This window comes from Mastacembelus armatus, chromosome 6 (genome assembly GCF_900324485.2).
Source record: "Mastacembelus armatus chromosome 6, fMasArm1.2, whole genome shotgun sequence".
Taxonomy (NCBI): domain Eukaryota; kingdom Metazoa; phylum Chordata; class Actinopteri; order Synbranchiformes; family Mastacembelidae; genus Mastacembelus; species Mastacembelus armatus.
In genome coordinates, this window is record NC_046638.1 from 5,361,825 (window position 1) to 5,382,416 (window position 20,592).

The window sequence follows — 20,592 nt, forward strand, 5'->3', positions numbered from 1 at the left end:
AACACCTATCCCTTCAGGCCAAATTACAGGTGATTTCATGTTTAAAAAGTAAACAAACCATATAGCCACACTTACAGAAGTATGTCTGCTATGATTGTTATAAATCATACTGTGTTTCTTTGTGTGGCTGAAAATGTTTATCTGGCAAAAGGCAGTGGTAATCCTCACAGTGGACTGCCTTGGAATCCCCTGGCGAGTACATTGCTGCAGCTGTGTTTGGCTGAAAACACAGCTAAAAGCCAAAGTTCAAACAGGACGTGCTAGAGTGACTTTATCTGACTCTCAGCTTGTTCATTCTCACTGGTAGACTGGTAATCTGGAATATCATGCATTTTCCTAGTAGGCCGACACACTCTGGGGATGGGGGGGTTATGAATTATTTTCTTGTTTTTAATTTAAGAATAATGCTCTGCTTAATAACTGACCCATAAAGCAAGGACAGCAGCCCACTGGTATATTTTTATACTGGGAGTCAATCAACAGCGAGTGAGTACACTGGTAGATTTGTCCATTTAATAATCAGCTCGGGTGGTATCTGACGGATTGTGGTGGTTTGTCTGGGACAAAAAATGACAGGGCCTTTTTGTCCCAGTCTAGTCCTGTTTATTCTGATATAAAATTATTAAACTAACACATCTACTCAAGAAATACAAACACTAAAAACTGTCAAAAGGGCAGCCTGCTTTTACATATTTATTGCTAAGGACTGACACTAAAGACAGAATGTCAGAAATGTACATGGACTTGGGTCAAGGTCTGTTCTCTATTTGGAACAACTTCATCTTGGAAAGAAGCCAGTCATTCTTTCTCAGACGAAGATAAGGACAGAACAAGATGAGCATTAATCCTTAAAAACTATCACCCTGTATTCTGTCCCAGAAGTTACTTGTTCCTGTGTAAATATTGATTTTCCTTCTGCAACTTAAAAACTCTGTGCATGTCCTCTAAATAGTATGAAAGGTTAATGTTGTTCACCTCAATACCAAACATATTTTAAAACTGATAACTGGTGATAACAAGGCACCTGATTTGCTCAGAATGCAGCTCGAGATAACCAGATTTCAACACAACAGAAAAACAAATAAGAATTGAATCCAGTTTCCGTGTTCTTGTAGAGTTTCAGGGTATGATTCTAACGTGACATACACCTGATGGCATTCATGTTGTAAAACACTGATCATGGGTTCAAATTAAAGTTCAATTAATCTACAGACTTTCAGAGGAAAATAAAATTTACTTCTAGCTACCCTTCTTTTTATGTGTATGCAAGTAAATCTGTGTGCAGTCCAATTAATCACAGGAACAACATAAATCCAGATTTGTGGACATTCTCTAATTTTGTTGTTCACTGATGCATTGACCTATTTTTTTTAGCTACACTAGCAGAATGATGTTAAATGTCTGTCTGTTGGTCCGTCCACCAGTGGTCAATTCTGGGTAGAGATTCATGGTCAGTAGAGACCAGAAAATTCTCAGGTGACTTTCCTGGTCCTCTGACTTTTCTAATGTCACCATGAGGTTCACATTTGTGTTCTTTAGTGAAATGTCTCAACAAATACACAATGATGTCCGCCTCAGGATGGATTGTAATAACTTCAATGATCCCCCAACTTTTCAGTTAGCAACATCATTTGATAAAATATTTGATTTGTCCAGTTTTTGCAAACCCGTGAAGTTGGTGTACCTCTCCTGCACACAGTAGATATTAAGCAGCAGAAATGTAAATAAATTCTGCTCCCTCTGTTATTCATTTTTAGCTACTACTATTGTTACTAGTGCTGTGAACACTATTAGTAACAAAAAAACAAAATCATTGAACAAATTGTTTATAGTGCCATTTATTAAATCCTGTGATGAGCAAATGTAACCTACAAAACTGCTACGATTTTATGTATCCTTACACACAGCACACTGAGCTTTCTTTACACCTCAAAAATGCATGGACACTGCAGAACTCATCAGCGTGAAGTGGTCCGCAGCCTGCTGGCTGAGTCAACACTGACGTTTATGTACAGTAAAGCATTAAGAAAATTGGTTCATACTCTCAACAACAGAGAGTTAACATCCTCCCATAGGGAAAATACAGTATTATTCTGATATGTGTCATATATACTTGAAATCAATGCCCATTTTTAGTCACTATTCCTACACAGTTGATTCATTCTTCTATTTAGATTGTTACTAATCATGGAAATATTAGTATGATGGTACATAGTAAAAACAAAATATTTCAAATCTGCTAGACCTAACTACTTTGTGTATCAAGTCACCAATTGTTTTTACACTCACAAATTAGTCCTAGCTGATCATTGTCTCAACTGAAATTGATTTTTTGCAATTTAATTCAACCTACTCTGTCGTTTTTCTTAACTGGCTGCCTCTCTCCTTGGCAGCAGAGCCAAACCACTGATAGTAGATACAGACCAAAGCATGCAAGAAAATCATAATGGTATGCCACAACTAAAAACACCAAAAATAAAGTGCTGTATAACAATGGTTTAGAGCCACTGCTGTAGGAAAAAGTCTCTTTCCACCATGAAGCGTTTTTGTTGACGCCTTCTTGTCCACTTGACACAGACAGAGGAGCAGCTGTGCGTTGAGTATCTGTTGTCTCCATGTCTTCATGATGGTCCTGAAGGGAGCTGAGGTGTTGTTCTTCATCCAGAGACTCACTGATGGGGGGCATAGGTGTGGGTAGTAGTTGGCTTCTGCTTACAGATGACCTTTTGCTCGGAGGAAAACCTGTCTCTTTGTTCCTGTCTTTATGGACTTGTGCTCCAGTGTGAACAGCCTTCAGGCAGTGCATGTACAACTCCACCTCATCGTCTGAGTCAGACTCCCCTGAAGAGCTGTCATGGCTGGTTTGGTCATTTTCAGGTTCATGTGTTACAATTTGTGAACATCCGTCTGCAGCAGCAGATTCAGTTTCAGATTCTGAATGGTCACTTGTAACATTCTCATTGCTTTGAAAATCCTCCTCTTTATAAAAAGGCATTCCAGTTGTGATCTCTGTATTTTGCCCCTTTCCTGTATTTTCTTTGTCACTCATCACCTTATCCTGCCCATTGTTCACCAGAAAAGAAACATCGTCTGTCTCTCTTGCTTCATCAAATAGCATTTCTTCCTTGTAATCTGAATTCTCCTCTGCTTCATTTTCCCAATCTACACCTGCTGCCTCTTCATTTTTCAAGTCAATTTCCATTTCTTCTGCCTCTATCTCCTCTTCGTGGTGAACATATGTCCTTTCAATGCTGACATCTTGCATCTCGTTAAAATGTTTTTCTTTCGCTAACTCCATCTCCTCTTGTTCCTCTGTTTTTTCCACTTCAGTCTCCTCAGATAGCTCTTTCTCAGCAGCTGTTGTTTCCATTTGCACGACTTGAACATATTCTTTCTCAGCAGCTTCTCTGTCACTTCCTCCCACAATCTCACCAGTTTTTTGCCTTTCAGTACTCTGCTTGTCCTCCAAAACATCTGCATTCTCAGCTACATTCCCTCCTACAGATAGGATCTCCTCCATCAATTCTTCCTTTGTTTCCTCCTTTTTCGTCTTCCCATTTTCAAAAGTGGACTCTATCCCCGTGTCCTCTGTGTCCACTGCTTCTGTGTCCTCCACTTGAAAATCTATAGCCTCACTTTTCTCTTCAACTATGAATATATTCTTCTCATCTTCTTGAACCTTCATTTTTGCTTCTATTTCATGATGCGCTATTTTTTCTGACAAAATAATTGGTTCATGTTTTAAAGTGTTTCTGTCTTTGAACTCCGCAAACATGTCACCATGCATGTGATCTGCTTTTGTCATTGACTCAACTCCCTCCTCACCAACCTCAACCTCACCTGAGTGTTTTGTTTTATCTTCATACAAATTATTCATCCATATATTTTGATCATCCACATTATTCGTTTTTTCTGGAGTTTCCAGAGATGTCTTAGGGGCCGTAAATCCATTTTCCTGCACCATTTCATGACAAGAATCAATGTTATTTGCTGTTTCCTTTGCTGTAGCAGAATTATAAATGTGGGTAGGATTTAAATCATGTAAATCTCCTAACAGTCTATCCTCCTGTGAAATGGTATTGGTTGCAATTATTGTCGTTGTTTCATCGATGTCATTTTCTTTGTTTGATTTATTTTCTTCATTACTGCTGATCTCTTGGTCTGTGTCATCGCAAACATATTCTGATGTGCTATGAGGAGGTTGCAGTGGCAAAAAAGAAGTTTCTAGAATAGACATGACTTCATTATTTTCAGTGTTTACAAGTGTTTGATCTTGAGTAGTTTTAGTTTGTGAACATTTATGCTGTGGCTCTTCAGACTCTGCTATAGCTTGGCTTTGGAAGTCAGAGGTCACATCATCTTCTTGTGCTTCCTCTTGGAGATATAAATTCTCTTTGGGTGCTGCTGTATTCAATACATGCACATTTAAACTGTCTACAGTGTGCAAATGTACATCTGTATCTACAGAAATGGGTTTTGGAGCTTCACATGTATCTGTGTATTTCTGATCTGAATGTATAATTTCACCCAGATCCTGTGGGGTGTCTGCATGCTCCAGACTGCTATTTGCTGTCACACTCAAACTTGTCTCTTCTCCTTTTTCAATGGCACGACTATTTAGAATGGCTTCAAAGCATTTTTGGTTTGGTTCTTCAGTCTTAATCCAATTTTCCTGGATTTTGTCCATGTTATTTTTAGTGTCTTTTGCAATTGCACAGTCACTGCTCTCTCTTCTATCAGTGTGGTGGTTAATATGGGTTAAGTCCTTAGCATTTAGAGAATGCCCTACAGGTTTCCTGCTGCCACCTGTGCTCTGATTTTCACTATCCATTCTGCCAAACACCTGATGATACAGTGGAGCCACCACAGTGCCAAATGTGAAGCTGCTGGTCTGGCTAACAGGGCCTTGATTGCTCACTGCTGAAATAGCACTGTTACCTAATTCATTTGCAGCTTTGGTTGTACATTCATAAATCATGCCAGGTTTCTGACTTTTCCCCTCAGTCTTAGAGAGAGAGAAGTTGATATTCTCGTGTTCTGTAGAAACAGGTTCCTCATTTGAAAGCAGTGGTTTGTCTGAGATATCTGAGGCACACTCACACTCTCCCTGTGATGTGGCAGAGTCAGGCAAACTGTTGTTCTCAGATTTCTCTGGCTCACTGTTGGATGTGTAATCATGTGCTTGTGATGTATCATGTAGAACTTCAAGGAGGGGTTCGCTGCATGTTTCCAGAGATTCAGAAACAAACAGGGAACCATCTGATTTGCTGGTCACCTCAGAAAATGACTGCATGTTTGAGTGCTTTTCCACTGGGTTTTCATCTTGTGCTGCATCATCCCTTCCAGGTTCATCCACTCCTTCATTTCTCTGAGCAAAGTAGTCTCTCACTCGAGCCATCTGCACTGCCTTTCTGCGACTTCTTTGGCTACTGTTTTGTTTGTTCTCAGTCTGTCCATCAACAACAGAGGTAGATTAATTTCAGTTTGCTCACACAACAATTATGCTGTTTACAGAAGAGAGAGTGGGGTGACACTGAAAGTTACATGTTAGACAGCTACATGCTTCTAGCAAAAATGGTGCTTGACTGCATTTTAAAGTAAATAAAAAATATGAAACTGCAATAAAATAGCATGCACGGCAAAATACGAGACACTAATGAGGTGTAAACAACATGAACTAAGTGTCACTTAGTATGTTATGCTGGTGCTATTCTAGCTCGTCATGTGACAGTCTTTCAGAAAGTGCCGCAAGGGTCATGTTAAGTTTTCTGTTCCTCAGACACAGCATGATGTCTTTGAACTTTGTTCATGACTAAAAATAAAAGTCAAGTTTCAAAAAAAGGCATAATTCAACACACACACACACACACACACACAGGTTTTTTGCTCACCTGTAGTGTCTTCTCCCTGTCCTCTGATGTTACTGAGTATTCATCAAAGATTTGTTCAGCTTTCGGAATATTCGCTTCCTCTTCTTGTTTTGGCGCAACTGGAAAAAGACAGTTTACATTCCTACTATAGCTGCTCCTCCAGTACACTTATGGTTTTTAAATTTCACAATCATTTTAAATGACTTAATAACCTACCAAACAAATATTCACCTGTTGGAATATTTTCCTCAGATGAACCTTCCATAGATGAAATGTTTTCCACAGAGGATAGGTTCTGACTGTGGATTAATAAAATTAGGATCAGTCTGACGTCATTTGTGTCAGTCTCAGTTTAGTGACTACCACTATTAACAAATCATAATAATGTGATAATGTGAAGATACATCAATCTTTTCATTAAAAATACTTCAAATATGTTTATCAGTGTAAAATGTTTGCATACTGGTTTTGCTTTCTTTCTTTCTTTTAAATAAAAATCTGCTATTTTCTCTTTGACAGCCTGGAATGGATGCACAACCCCTGTATACTTAAATACATTGTGCCTAAAGACTTTATAGCCTCACCTCACAGTCTTGAGGCAGCTTTTCTTGTTCACATTATCCTTCTGTGGTTTCTCTTTCTGCTCTTTTATTCTCCGATGACAGAAGAGAATGAAGTTCCTGTTGTTATTGTTGGCCCAGAATGTCCCCACAGGAGTTTCATACCGCAGACAAAAGTCAACTCTGGCTCCCTGTTCCCCGAATGGGGGCACTAGAGTGAGCTTGAAGGAGAAACCATCCGTCTGACCATCACTAGAACCGGGGATGTACTCTGCCAGTAGGTCGAAGTGGCTGGACCAAGTGTCCAAAGTGGTTCGGACATATACAGCCTTAGTAAAGGAGATGTTGAGGACACGGATCACTCCTTTCAGTACTGTGGTCCCAGGAATCAACTCGATTGTCTCCAACTCCACTTTCTGGTCCTGGACTTTGACAAATAGCTCCTCAGAAGACAACGGTACAGAGAAAGTGAGAGGAGATAAGAAGTATTCATCTGCCTCTTTACCTTCACCACAAAAGTCATATCCTGGCAGCTTGGGTACATCCCATGTGTCAAACTCCTTGACTTGTACCAAGTTGAGGCCTTTGGCATCTGCAAAAGAAACCCTCCTGGAACCACACAAGGGTGGCTCAGGCTCCGAGTCCTCGTCAGTGACAGAGCTCCTTCTCCGTGGAAGAGGAGATGATTTGGGCCTGATGCCGATGACCACCTCACCCTCATCATCGTCCACGTCAAAGGAGCTGAGGCCTGGAACTTCTAATAGGTTACAGACCCCAAAAGGTCTTGGTTGTCCCGCAAACTCCATGGGGCTCTCTGTGAGAGAGTCGGCAGGAAATAAACTGCAGTGCTCCTGCTTCTGGCAACTGACATTCAACATGCTCTGACTGAACAGATGGAGTCAAGTTACAGATGACATTGTTGCAAGGGCCAACACTATAAATAGGCCAGAAGGGACTTAAACTATGTGTAGGAGTTTAAGCTCAGGAGCAGAAAGTATCATTCTCAGAGCATTTCAGAGACATAACCTAACATTCAGAATGACAACTATCTAATTTCCGTCCTGCAAAACGGCACCAACACCTGAAAATGATGTGAAGCTTTTTCTTGTGTAACTATAATTATTACTCCCTGGAGAGTTATAATGCTATTTGTACAACAAGCATGAGCTTTACCATGGCAGCTATTTGTGTTCTGTTGCTTTTGGCTCACAATGGGTCATGTGAGGACTGAAACAGAATACATGGCCTTTGCATACTGTTCGGGCCTTTGCCAGTCGCTGACTCTCTGATGGTGCAATAACTGTAAAAGTTTATCAAGATTTCTGTGTGGATACCAGGATTTTACAGATGACAGTAATGTTAGTACTGCTTCCTGTGTTTATCTCACAGCTGTGACAAAGTGGTTAGTTCTTAATCTGAATGAGCAAATACAATACATATTTTAACAATGAGCAAGGAGGATGTGTTGCAGGTGTGATCACCATGCCTTGGATATGAACAGTATAAAAGCATCTTAAGGGTGTCTGGGTTGCTAAGATCTTTCTCAAGCATTTTGTTCAACAGGAAAGAACCAAACTGTCAGAGGATGTGGGATCTGATACAGGCTGGACACTTTACATTTCATTGCAGTTCCAGGAAGTTATAGTATTAAAAAAAACAATGACACCAGAGAAAGGAAGAGCAGGACAACATTTAGAAGACACTTCATACATGCAAGAAGAAAAAGCGAGATATGAATTCATAAGTGCATCTAAGACAGAGGAAAGCAGCAGAGAAATTAATCTACAAGAAATGGCTACAAGGGCAGATACTTCCAGCACCGGCATCTTCAACAAACCAGACCATTCTGCTGATAAAATGATGGGATCCTCACACACTCTCTTCTCTAAGGACACACAACCCTTCTTAAAGCCCTCACTCTCCTACACTGCCCTAATTTCCAAAGTCATCCTGTCCTCTCCCTTACAGAAACTCAACCTGGCATCCATCTACAGAGCAATGGAGGAGCAGTTTCCATACCTCAGGAGCCGAGGTCCAGGCTGGAGGAACAGTGTCCGACACAGTTTGTCTGTGAATGACTGCTTTGTGAAGGTGAGCCGCTGTGAGGACGGCCGGGGCCATTACTGGGGTGTCCACCAAGCTCACGTGAGAGACTTCCAGCAGGGGAATTTTGGGCAGTACAGAAAAGCTAGAGGACGGAGCAAAAGGGAACGATCTGTCAAAGTGGCTCAGTGTCTGGCTTGGTTGGAGAGCAGCCTCTTCCTGGGAAGGTTAGGTGAGAGTAGACCTTTGGGCTGGGTGGAACCACACTGTCTTCTACAGGAACCAAGAAGGTATCAGATGAGTTCTTTAGGCTGTGCTGAATCTCACTATCAACCTTGGAGCGTCACTGTGGGCTGCTTACAGTTCCCCACTTGGATGAGAAGCTGCTATTTTCATGAGAGTCGACCAGGCTCATTTGGGAAGGCTACAGCTGGGAGAGAGAATGACAGTCAACCCCTGACCACCAGGCTTCACTGCTGGAAGATAAATGATCCAGTAGTAAAAGGCATGAAAGAGTCATATGACAGCAGGTTCATGACAAGTGCAGGACAAGTGCGACCCTGCTGGTGTATGTCTCCAATCAGTAAAGAGTTAATAAAACCATTGCCTTACAAAACTGGCTTTTAATTTCACTACTGAAGTGTCCTGAAGGATTATAATGTCAAGGTGGAATATCCAGAAAGGTACAAAATATACAGAAAAAATGTGTATTACTAATCCCTCCTGTACAAAATGGAGGGCAGGTAAACACTAATCCAGTAGGTGGCAGAAAGTTACCTTGGTAACAGTGTCTACCATTCAATCAATAACTGACCTGCAGTCATTCCTGCTTTAAGGCATTTTGTATGAAAAGAAAAATGAGGCTCTCGCTGGCTCTTTGCTCAGCTGTCACTTATGTAAATATATCAATACTAAATGTAGCAGCAGTCCATAATTACATGATGTAAATAGTATAATCTTTTACATGTATTGACCACTTCTTATGTCAGGAAACATTAAAAAACGTGAACATAAAAGGATGTAAAATATGAAATAATATAGTCAGAGGTTTTTCTTTCTTACATTGACTTCCTCGCCCTCGTCTTTCATTGTGAACTTGCAGTCTGTAAAACATATTTGTAATAAAGTGTGTGTATTACGAGATAGCAACATGAGTCAAGAAGAATGAACACGCTGGATGATTATGGTTAAAACATGAAGAGGTGACTGAGTTGAAATGTCCTGTACAAACTTTATTGTCAGAGTCATTTCAGGTGTTTCTGCCAATGTAGCTGTGTTGAACTTTTACACTTTGCTTTTGACAGCAGCCCAAATTAAAACACTTCTATTTGTTTTTAATAGACGTACTGATAAGCTATTATAATAAAAGTGCAGACACTACTGTAAATAGCCCTTTGATAACAGTTTGACAGTTGTGTAGCTGCAGAGCTCTTTTTGTTGTTCACAACTCTTAGATTGTGCATATCTAAATAAAGTCACAGACAAATATATTTGTCCTTTCTCAAGAAAAAAGGAGCCTTTGCTTTGAAAGACAATAAACGATGCTTGTTTTGAGGCATTTTGTGTTTTTCCTTATTGGATTGTGTACCTGTACATCTACAAATATCAACTGAGTAATGTCTACAAAAATGCAAATGCATTCCTACTACTGAACTGACAACTGTCTATCATTTTACAATATAAATTATATTTCACATTATTGCAGTGTACAGTAAACAAAAAAGCTTCTCATCTCACCTTCGTAGAAGTGATGTTGACTAATTAGTGCAAATTTGCACTAAGACTTTTTTTACACATGCAGAAGAAAAAGCTGCACAATAAATGTCAACACACATACAGAACTGGAACTTTGAAACCCCTTTAAAACAAATATTATTTACAGCTCTGGCTCATTTGTAACTGTTTGTTTTTTCTCTTGTTCGCTTCCTGAGAATGAACTGCTATTCTCACAGTCTAATTTACTGACTGATGCTGTGACTCCTCCCCCTCAGGTAGACTCACAACTCCATCAGTTCTCTCCCATCCTCACTCTAAACTGCATGACTTGTAGACATCAACTCCCCCTGGCTGCACTGAATTCGGCTCTTCATCTTAACGGTATGTAGCTTTAACACCATTCTGACTGAACGCTTTCTATGTGACCAGGTCTTACTTCATTCAGCTTCTATTTGTGCACAGTTTAAGAGGTAATAAGTTCTCTAGTTTTATTTTTCTTTTCATTATGTGTAGAATATTTTTTTACCTCATTATTTCTATGTCACGCAGCACATAATGTATGATGATAGGACAAAACTTTGCTTTGAAAAACTCCAGGTAAGCTTTGATTAACTTTTGTGTCCTGCATATAAGAAATCGAAAAAAAAAATATTGATCACATTCTTTGTAAAATATTTATTTATTGTTTATTTCAATTGCAGCTGGAATATCTCTCTTGGGGATAAATAAAGTAAATAAAATCTATTTATCTATTTATCATTGTATGTTCCATTAGCCAGCAGCACCTCAGTGAGCATGCCTGTCTTTGGTATTGCACAAAAAAAGTTGTTTCATGCCCTGTTTTTAGTGCAAAGACACACTGAAGAGTAATTTAGCAGGGATGCTAAACCCTAGCATGTTTTAGTCTCAGAGCTTGGTTTTCTTTTAGGACTTCAGCTGGAATGCCTGAGTCTCCTCTCAGTCCCACTGCAGCCCGTCAAACCCCAGCCAGCAGCCTCCTCAGCCACACACACAACGGTGCCGGAGAGAGAGTAACTAATGGGGAATCCTGCAGTGGAGTGAGCGGAGAAAACTGGCAGAGTCTTCACTATAAACAGGTAAGGTATCTACATTATCCTCCTCCTACTCCTCATCCTCCTCTTCTTCCCTCATGCCCTCCTCCTCTTCATAAGCGGGAAATAGAAGTTTTAGGCAGATGCCAAGAGAAGTACCACATTTCAACTCCATACTGGATGGACACCAGACCCAGAGCCTGCAACTCTGTTGACAGTGGCAGGGACTTCATATGAGATCTGATGCAAGTTAGGAGTTGACACACAGAACTATGTTTGTCCTTCATTATTAGTTTGAGAGTCAGAGCCAGGGAGGAATAATTGTCCACAGAAAAAGGCCAAACAGATGCAAGTGAAAGGCAAATAAGCAATGTCCAATATCATTTTATGGCTGTCTGTTGTGATTCCATCCCTGGAATCTTTATCTAGGGGATCAATGAAACAATCGAGATAATGAACGTCTGGTCAGTGCTGTTTCCTTCAGTCTGTCCTTTCATTCTGTCAGTTTTCTTTTGCTCTTTTCTTTTGTAAATCTGTACTTGTAATGGCCTTCAAGAATTTTAACAACATCACAGAAAACTTAGCACTACAACTGTGTGAGGTGGATTTTCAAACATTGCCGCTAACAAAATGTCTTTAGTAAGTGAGTGTCATAACACCACCATTGCAACCTGTCTGCCAGAGTGTGATTCCAGTGTTCAAAGCATAATCATGGCTTGTGATATTAAAAATATTCCTGCAAACTTTACAAAGTCAAGACTGTTTGAAGGGAAGACTGTGTTTTCTGGGAAAATAAAAGCAAAGGGCATCGATCTGTAATGTACCTGAATGGTTACCCAGTGATTTATAAAGCATGATAATGAAGCCAGCTGTATGTCGGCACCATCTTTAAAACTATATACAATTGTTACATTTTTCAAATAATTTATGCAGTGTTTTTTTTAATCATTATTTGATTAATTTTCTTAATAAATTGTTAGAAACCTGTGAAAAATGTTAATATATTGTATTACAAACAATAGAGTTTACTATTTGCCACTTCTTTTCTCTAGCCTAGATATAAAATGTTAATTGCCATATGTGTAAAGGCTGTGAACTGATTTGTCATTGATGCCTTATGTCTATACTGGTGTAATATTTTAGCGACTTGTGTGATGTAGTGCTTTGAGGCAATACCACCTGTTATAAAACAACTAGACAGTTATGAACAGTAGAAAGAGGCTGAATAATTCCTGTTTCTACGCATCCAGTGTATAGACGTGAACTGCTTCTATCTGTGTGACCTTATTTCCTGCTGAAACAGTTGCTTTATAGTGATATGAATTACAGAGTAGTGTATTATTATGATTTCCAGCTTCTTAAATGTGACAACTTTCTTTTTTTTATGCTATCAAAAGTCACCTGTGTGTGTAAAATGTACAGTGTACCCTAACTTACCTGTTAAATTCTACAGTGAGGGTAGTTACACAGAACAAGCATTAGATAGACGTCACTTTGAGATCTGGGAAATTGTCTTTAAGTGCCATGTGTTGTCTCTTAATGCAGTCATGGCAATTGCTGCTGTCTTTGTTTGAAAGAAGACAATCAGTCTGCTATTTGTCACTCGATCAGTTATACTCCACATCAGTTATTATTCCATGAGTGTTTGCCTTTATTAATACCCGTACACTTCTATTAGGAGTCACAACAAGCATGTAATTGTGTTGCTAATTAACTGGTCAGCCTATCTCCCATCTCATTTTGGGTCAATGACACAACCCAGCATGATGATGTTCACAAAAGGTTGACAGGGCTATTTGTAATTGGATTGGGAAAAAAAAACAAAAAAAAAAACGCCCATTTGATGGTTATTACTGTTTAACACCTGACACTTTTGTCTCACACACTTGTCCTGTTGTCTTCACTCTTATTGTTGAAGGTGTTTCTGGCTATGATGGCTCCTCAGCAAATACAGCAGCTTCTGTCCCCCAGCCAGCTACAGGCTCTGATACACCAGAAGCAAGCCCTTCTTCTCCAGCAGGTATTTAGGCCACCAATACTAAGGCAGCTGCTAGACCTACTAATATTAATACATTAACATACAGCACTCTGCAGAAAAAAGTCTTAGTTTTGGCATATTTTTGGACTGAAAATAACTTTGGTAATGTTAAGAGTAACTGCTGTCTAGTACAGAGATACATTACTGCAGTTGTGCCTTCTAAAGTAGGTGTGTGTATGAATGTAGCAGGCCTGTCCACATTTAAAATTACTGTAACACACTAAAATTAAAAATAAATAATTATTAATTTATTATTATTTAAAAGTTTTTGTATTTGTATTCATTTTTTGTAGATTAGATTGTAGAATATTCCTATTTTGTTCTCATTGAACATAAAAACATATATATATATATATATATATATATATATATATATATATATATATATATCTATTTTAAAATACTTAGGCATTTTAATTTATCTGACATTTAGCCTTACCTATTGTTATGTTTGCTTAAGAGAATGTTTAACTTATTGTAATAAATTTCGAGTCAAGACGTCTGTAACAGTAATAGTACATTGTAAGGTAATGTATTACTTTTTGTATAGCCTATTGCATTATGTAACTTTAAGTTGCATGAGAGAGGTAAATGTAAATTCAACAATGTTTTATCACCCTTTGCTTAGCAACATCTGAAAGAGATTTACAAGAAGCACCAACAACAGATTCAGTTGCAACTGCTTCAGCAGCAACCCAGCAAGAACCTCAAAGAGGTACAGGGTCATATGTGGTCTCTTGTTTTATTTAGTCAGGTCATCTTTCTTTTGGAAAATTAGACTTCAAAGTTGGAAATTAGCATACCAACTGAAGTAATTGTTGAAGGACGCCAGGTTGACTCTGAATGAATATCTGGTCAACTAAAAGAAGAAAAGAGAGCATGAGCTGAGTTTTTGGTGAATGCTACCTCCTTTTCTCTGTCCTCCAGCTCCCTGCACAGCAGCTTGTGTTTCAGCAGCTTCTCCACCTCCAGCAGCAGCAGCTCCTCCATGCGCAGAGACCAGTCCCGTCCTCTCCTGCCCTCTCTCCAGGTCACTCGTCTTCATTTAGTTTCACTTTTACTCTCTTTCTTCAATCTCTTCGGTGCCGCATCTGTTTATGAAAATGATGATACAGTTTTGTTACACACACCAACACACAGGAATGTTACATTCAGTTTTGTAACTGCACCAAACTCAATGAGATGTTAATAATGTGAAGTAAAGAATAAATCCAGAATTATTCCTGAATTACAGTGAATGTGATGAAAACGTATACGTGTGAACAGCAATCGACCCTCAAATTCCTCAAACCTTACTTTTATAAATGAAGTCCATTCTTACCTGAGCATCACAAAACAACTCACCTTTAGACTTAAAAATTCCAGTAGTCTGTGTTTCTTGATGTGTTAGGTGGTCTCAGCCGTGCAGAGATGCAGCTGATCTGGAAGGAGCTAACAAATGGATTAGCTGAAGATAAAACCACAATGAAGGGCAACCGCGGCTCTTCTGCTAACGACGTACTGTCAGCAAAAGTTGCAGGGAGACAGACCTGTGACCAGCAGTCTTCTCCTTGCAGGGCAGAATGGTAAGGCCTGTCTGCTCATGCTGTAAACAGATTTCGAGAACTGCCTTTTGTACACATCAAAGACATCTGTAGACACTTTCTCTCACTTAAGGTGCGGGTGCTGAGATGTTTGCTTTTTCAACAAGACTTCATTTTTAATTCCCCTTGGGACAGCATATTTTGTTTTATTTATCTGCTGTGTGTTGCACCACATAAAGTGGTTCAACAAAGAAAAAGTTTACACGAATGCATGTCCCAAATCAAAAGTAAATAGTTTTCCATTTATTGTTCAGTGCCCCATCCACCTCTGTCAGTCATTTCTGTTACCTAAACAGAAAACAAATCTTACATCTGTTTTATTTGCTCTTATTTTATTTTTTTGTTGTACGGGCCATTGTGGTTTCTAATAATGCTAGTTCTTTTAATATCCTTCTGTTCCTTCATGTCTAGTGGCAGTAGAGATGATCATGTTGCCACACACGTCCTCTATGGTCATGGTGTGTGTAACTGGCCTGGATGTGAGTCAGTCTGTGAAAACTTCAGCCAGTTTATCAAGTAGGTTTTAACACCATCCTAATGCTTTTCTTTGGACTGCAAAGGATTTTCTTCTGTGCCAAATACTGACCCTCTGCATAGAGCATAGATCAGAAATAAACATGAACAGTGCAAACTGCAGCTACAATATTTGCAGCTTGGAATCTTTTTTGGTTGCTGTAAATCCACACTCCAAGTACAGTTTATATCTGTGTGACAGAGCAATTACTTTTTATATTAGTGTAAGAAAAAGCATATTTTTAAAAGAGGAATTTTATTAGAGCACCTGTGTGTTTTGCAGGCACATAAACAGTGAACATACTCTGGATGACAGAAGTACAGCCCAGTGCAGAGTCCAAATGCAGGTGGTCCAACAGCTTGAGCTTCAGGTGGGCAAAAATCCTGCAAAGTTGTCCAAGAAGAAAAGTTAGGACTGATGTTTGAATGTGCCAGTGGCCTGTAAACCTGTTCTGTGCTAAGGAAATTCTATTCTGCAAAATGTGGCTGGTTCAAAGACTTCTCTTTTAGTAATCTGTGTTCAGTGATTTTGATTCAGTACGGTCCACTCTGATTTCCTCTCCCCTCCTTAATTTCATCTAACAGCTCTGCAAAGAACGGGAGCGTCTGCGAGCCATGATGGCTCACCTGGGTCTGCCGTCTATAGAAGCTCAGCCACTCTCTGCACCCAAGAGTCTACAGTCGGCACAGTCTGACACAGCTGCTGACCCACACGGTCTACAGGTACGTAGTGTGCAGTAATAGCTGTGTGAACGAAGAAGGAGTAAATGAGCTGTGAACTGTTCAGCAGTTCAGAGCTGTAAGCAAAACTCCAAATATGCTGTGGAGAGTGAAAATAACATGACAGGCTGCAATCTCATCTTCTCTAGCACTGATGAAGATACTGCAAGGCTGTTATTGACCTGGTGAACTTTCACACTTGGATGAGTTGCAAAAATGTGTTGGCATTTTCTTAGAAACAAAAAACATGGGCAGGGGTACATGTGCTTGAGGCAAAGGTGAGAAAAACATGAACCTGCTCACAGAAATGGTATCATACCATCTCATAAATGCATCTCTTAAAAAAGTTTTTCCATCATGAGCCTTTTCTCTGATCTGTCAAGCTGTCACTGCATGATATGTGTCCTGAGTGCTTCTATTCACTGCCCAGCTGCCATTGTGTTTTCAGACAGTCGACAAACTCTGATAATGTGGGAGCTAATCATTTGTTAATCTTGCAAAAATTGCACCATAATCACAACATTCACCACACAATTTCACCCTATAATTAACAATAATTGGCTTCCTTCTTCCTGCAGTATTAGTGGAATCACCTCTGAAGAGGCGAATCAAATCGCTCTGTTACAGTCTGTTGAATATCTCCCTCTGTTTTGTTTCTCTGTCACTCCCTTCATTACACTCGTTCCTTTGTTAACTTGACTTGTGTCACTCTCAGCTCAGTTCAGCTGCCGTCACCAACAATCTGCCCTCGCTGAGTGCATCAGACTCAGCCCAGGTGTCCCCCAAACCTCTGGCCCCTGTCATCTCTCCATCCCAAGGGTGTGAAGAAGGGTCACCCACTCACACGTCAGGTGCTGGAGCCATGAGACATCGTCACTACCCTTTGGTCTACTCACTGTCTTCAGGTAAACACAACACTGTTTACATTATGTTCACACAGCAAATAGGTACAGGAATTAATTACACATTTTCACTGACTGTTTTATTTTGTTTCAGAAAATGAATATGAGCTTTACAAAAACACTGACATCAGACCACCCTTCACCTACGCAACACTGATAAGACAGGTAAAATCAGTGACTTAAGAATTTCCTTATTTTAAAACATGTAAACAGAAATTATATATTTTTATTATATATACTGCTTTGTAAATATTTTGTTATTTGCAGTTTAATATTCATGTTTTTCTACTTTGTATTTTTTACTTAGATTTTAATTTTCCTAGTTTGCATTTGCTGGTCTCAGCACTTTCTTAAATATGAATATTTATTGTTTGTCTTCGTCGTCTAACGCAGCTGTCTTTAGGTTTTAGAGAACTGACTGGAGAAAACTAAAAGGATTGAATGATTAATTGATTCATTATTAAAAGAATTTACAAATGAATAGAAACTGAAAATGATCTTTAGTTGCTGAAGATCATAAGTGTAGGCCAATAATTAGCTCCTAAAAATTTCTATATACCAAAATGTTAAAAGAAGAATACATCAGAGTTATGGGTGCCTGTCTTGACCCTTCTTTTTCCACTGAAAGAGAAACAGTCACACCTTTAATTTGATCCCGTGACGACTTAATTTTTTCTCTCTCCATGTACAGGCCATTATGGAAGCATCAGACATGCAGCTAACACTGAATGAGATATACAACTGGTTCACACGAACGTTTGCTTATTTCAGACGTAATGCTGCCACCTGGAAGGTATCACACCCACAGATAATTATTAACACTGTCTTACCCGAGTTACGGAGCTTGCATTTAGTAATAATCATGATTCCCTCTGGATCAGAACGCAGTGCGCCACAACCTGAGCCTGCACAAGTGTTTTGTGCGTGTGGAGAACGTGAAAGGTGCAGTGTGGACGGTGGATGAGGTGGAATACCAGAGGAGGAGATCCCAGAAGATCACAGGGTACAAAAGATCACTTCCTGTTCATCACAGCGCTGGTTTCAGGGTATCTGTATATATTTAAAAAAATAATAATGTTACATTTTTAATAGTGCCAAAACAATAAATGAAAATACTTCATTTGTAATCCCTGGAGTGATTGTAGACCAGGGAACAGGTTCCTTATTGCAGTTATAGTGTTGTATATGTTTGTTTCTTGATTGAATGCCTCTATGATCATTGATGGTCATAACTGATAACTGACTTGACTGAATTATTTCTCATCGTAAAACGACTTTGCCTCAAACCTTTTCTGTTTACCATGTTGCCATTTGTAGAAGAGAAGCTGTAGAAAATAAGGTAATGAATTAGACAGGGATTATGCCTCTTTTGGAATTTCATAACCTTTGTTATTCTGCAGGAGTCCAACACTGATGAAAAACGTGCCCTCCAATGCAGCTTTCGAGACCGTTCTCAACACCAGTTTACAGGTGAGAGTATGTGTTTGAGCACCACTTTAAGCAACTGCAGCACTAACGTCCTGACTATATGAGTTGGACCTGTGGTCATAGTTTGATGTTTAATCATTCTTCTTTGTAGAAGGCACTGGCTGAGGTATCATTGCCAGGATTTAATGAGGAGGCTGTTAGCAGACGTTCCAGATGTGAAATACAGGAGAACAAAGCAACAAACAGCAACAGTGTCAGTAATCAAAGCATCTCTTTCCAAATCCAGCAGTAAGTCATTTTCATTTTGAACTCCCAAAATCAATAAAAAAAAAAAACGGTGGGTATGCTGCAATAATGTGCTAATTTTTCCCTTCGTGCAGGTCTCCCTTCCCTAAAAATGAAGCATTGAATCTAAACGACCAACAGACTCTGGGGCCCACAGTAAAAGCAGCTTCTCTGCAGCATGACATGAGTCAAAATGACAAAGAGCACTTGTTTGATCCTGAATGACCCTTGACAGCATAAAGTTCTCAGACTAAAAATAATCAATCATGAAGCAGTAAAACAAGCCTTCGCTGAACATTCAGGGATGTAGGCCATGCAGTTTACAGTACGTACACTACTTTATTTACTGTATGGGTCTTCTGCGGTGCCAGTCGTCCTGAAATTCCCACCAAAAAGAATATTTAATATTTGATCAAATACACATTGAGCTACTGTTTCAGTGTATGACTAAATGTCTGGAGCAGTATGAGTTTTCTCCTGCCATTTTAAACACAAAACAAAGCAGGTGCTAGTGATTTTCTGTGCTCAGCCACAAATTGTTCAATCAAGTTGATTGATGATAAAATGACAAAATAAGATGAAGAGGTGATAAAATTGTAAACATATTGAAAAGTGCTAAAGTATAGTCACATTTAATTTTTTGTATTTCAATATTTTCTTTTACTCAGACCATAATATCTTTTTCAAGGGACTGAACACGGTAAAATGTACAGCTGTGTGATACAGTGTGATTTTATGAGCTTAAAATAAGTATAATTTAAAGGCCAAAGCAATTCATTCACAGGCTTGTTATGATGTAGAATATTTTGCTTAATTACTGTGATTGTCTACAAGTAATACAACAGATGACAGAAAGGATAAATCCCATATTATAATGTGGCTCCGCCGTTTTCTCTGTACAAAGACGTGTATTGTCCTGTATATGTATTGAGTTTGCTGAAGTGAATTTTATATATTGTTGTATTTAAAAAAAAAAAAAAAAAACTTGCTCCAGTATGTGTTGCTTGAGTTTTCCTGTGTGTAGCTTATTTGTTGTGTGTTTCCACTGAAATGAAAATTGTTGCAAACATTCCACTTTTATAAAAGTTTCAGTAAAGATGCTGGGAAAATACAATGATCTATATCAGTATTTATGTTGTCTGAAATTGTATGTAATTATTACAATGAAATAAATACTGTACCTGTAAACCTGCTAAATGCTTGATTTATTATTGTGAAATCTATAATTTAGTTATTGCTGTAAAACTCAACTGCAGTTAGGGCAAATGTAATAATCTGCCTTTAGTTATTTGACTGTATGTGTTTAGATGTAAAACGAGGCACTGCCACTGATCTGGTTACACCTGTGAGACTGGAAATACATTTGAAATCAGAAATGTAATCTGAATAAAGAAAAATATGAAATTCTAAAATAATATTGTTCTAAGAAAGTCAGGTTGCTATTGGCTGTTGTTGTTATTTTGTTGGAAACATGCCTCCAGTATTTTTCAGTAATGTGAACACAGTGCTAAAGTGATTGATAGTCTTTGGTTGTCCAGTTTGAATTATGGTTTTATGAAAGTGACAACAACATACTGACATAAAGTGAATAAAATTTACATGGAGAGCATTAATTTATGTTCTTATCTGTGCATGATTTCATGTTAGCGCATGTTAAAATGATAAAACTGTGTATGTGTACTATGTTTGTGTATTCATATTCATGTTTTTTGTCTTGGGATGATCACTGAGATAAGGTTTTGGATTGCTCTCCTGTTTATTTCCTACATCAATCTGAAAATATTAAAATAATAATAAACTCTGTGAACAAACAGTCTCAAATGCATCACATCGTTTCATCGGCTGATGAACGCTGTGAAGTGAAGCTGTTATTGCACTTCAC

The 20,592-nt window shown here is 38.8% G+C and overlaps 2 protein-coding genes across 4 annotated transcripts; one reads left to right on the forward strand and one right to left on the reverse strand.

The window, feature by feature from the left end:
• The first annotated feature begins 403 nt into the window (after positions 1-403).
• Positions 404-19,184, forward strand: LOC113133382 (forkhead box protein P2-like). Its single transcript, XM_026312173.1, has 17 exons — positions 404-486; positions 10,465-10,570; positions 11,118-11,286; positions 13,160-13,261; positions 13,908-13,994; positions 14,207-14,309; positions 14,670-14,844; positions 15,274-15,378; positions 15,659-15,746; positions 15,961-16,098; positions 16,811-17,000; positions 17,092-17,162; positions 17,689-17,790; positions 17,879-18,000; positions 18,398-18,467; positions 18,577-18,713; positions 18,806-19,184. The coding sequence occupies exons 3-17, from the start codon at positions 11,131-11,133 to the stop codon at positions 18,933-18,935; spliced, it is 1,776 nt and encodes a 591-aa protein (XP_026167958.1). The 5' UTR covers positions 404-486; positions 10,465-10,570; positions 11,118-11,130; the 3' UTR covers positions 18,936-19,184.
• Positions 1,823-8,578, reverse strand: ppp1r3ab (protein phosphatase 1, regulatory subunit 3Ab). Of its 3 annotated transcripts, XM_026312169.2 has the most exons (5): positions 8,450-8,578; positions 6,455-7,244; positions 6,087-6,169; positions 5,892-5,989; positions 1,823-5,449 (listed from the first exon to the last, which is right to left on the reverse strand). In XM_026312169.2, exons 2-5 carry the CDS (start codon positions 7,234-7,236, stop codon positions 2,345-2,347), a joined length of 4,068 nt encoding a protein of 1,355 aa, XP_026167954.1. In that variant the 5' UTR covers positions 7,237-7,244; positions 8,450-8,578; the 3' UTR covers positions 1,823-2,344. The 3 variants fall into 3 exon arrangements, with proteins under 3 accessions (XP_026167954.1, XP_026167953.1, XP_026167952.1); XM_026312168.2 differs by lacking the exon at positions 8,450-8,578 and having other exon boundaries at positions 6,102-6,169; positions 6,455-7,621; XM_026312167.2 differs by lacking the exon at positions 8,450-8,578 and having other exon boundaries at positions 6,455-7,621.
• Positions 19,185-20,592: the final 1,408 nt, after the last annotated feature.

What these genes read in the sequence shown, in the direction of transcription:
- LOC113133382 (XM_026312173.1), top strand. Translation starts at nt 11,131, where the DNA reads ATGCCTGAGTCTCCTCTCAGTCCCACTGCAGCCCGTCAAACCCCAGCC. An exon ending in AGAGTCTTCACTATAAACAG is followed by an intron (nt 11,287 to 13,159) that starts GTAAGGTATCTA and finishes TTATTGTTGAAG; the next exon opens with GTGTTTCTGGCTATGATGGC. An exon ending in CTCTCCTGCCCTCTCTCCAG is followed by an intron (nt 14,310 to 14,669) that starts GTCACTCGTCTT and finishes TTGATGTGTTAG; the next exon opens with GTGGTCTCAGCCGTGCAGAG.
- ppp1r3ab (XM_026312167.2), bottom strand. Translation starts at nt 7,308, where the DNA reads ATGTTGAATGTCAGTTGCCAGAAGCAGGAGCACTGCAGTTTATTTCCT. An exon ending in AGCTGCCTCAAGACTGTGAG is followed by an intron (nt 6,170 to 6,454) that starts GTGAGGCTATAA and finishes ATTAATCCACAG; the next exon opens with TCAGAACCTATCCTCTGTGG. An exon ending in ACAGGGAGAAGACACTACAG is followed by an intron (nt 5,450 to 5,891) that starts GTGAGCAAAAAA and finishes GTTGATGGACAG; the next exon opens with ACTGAGAACAAACAAAACAG.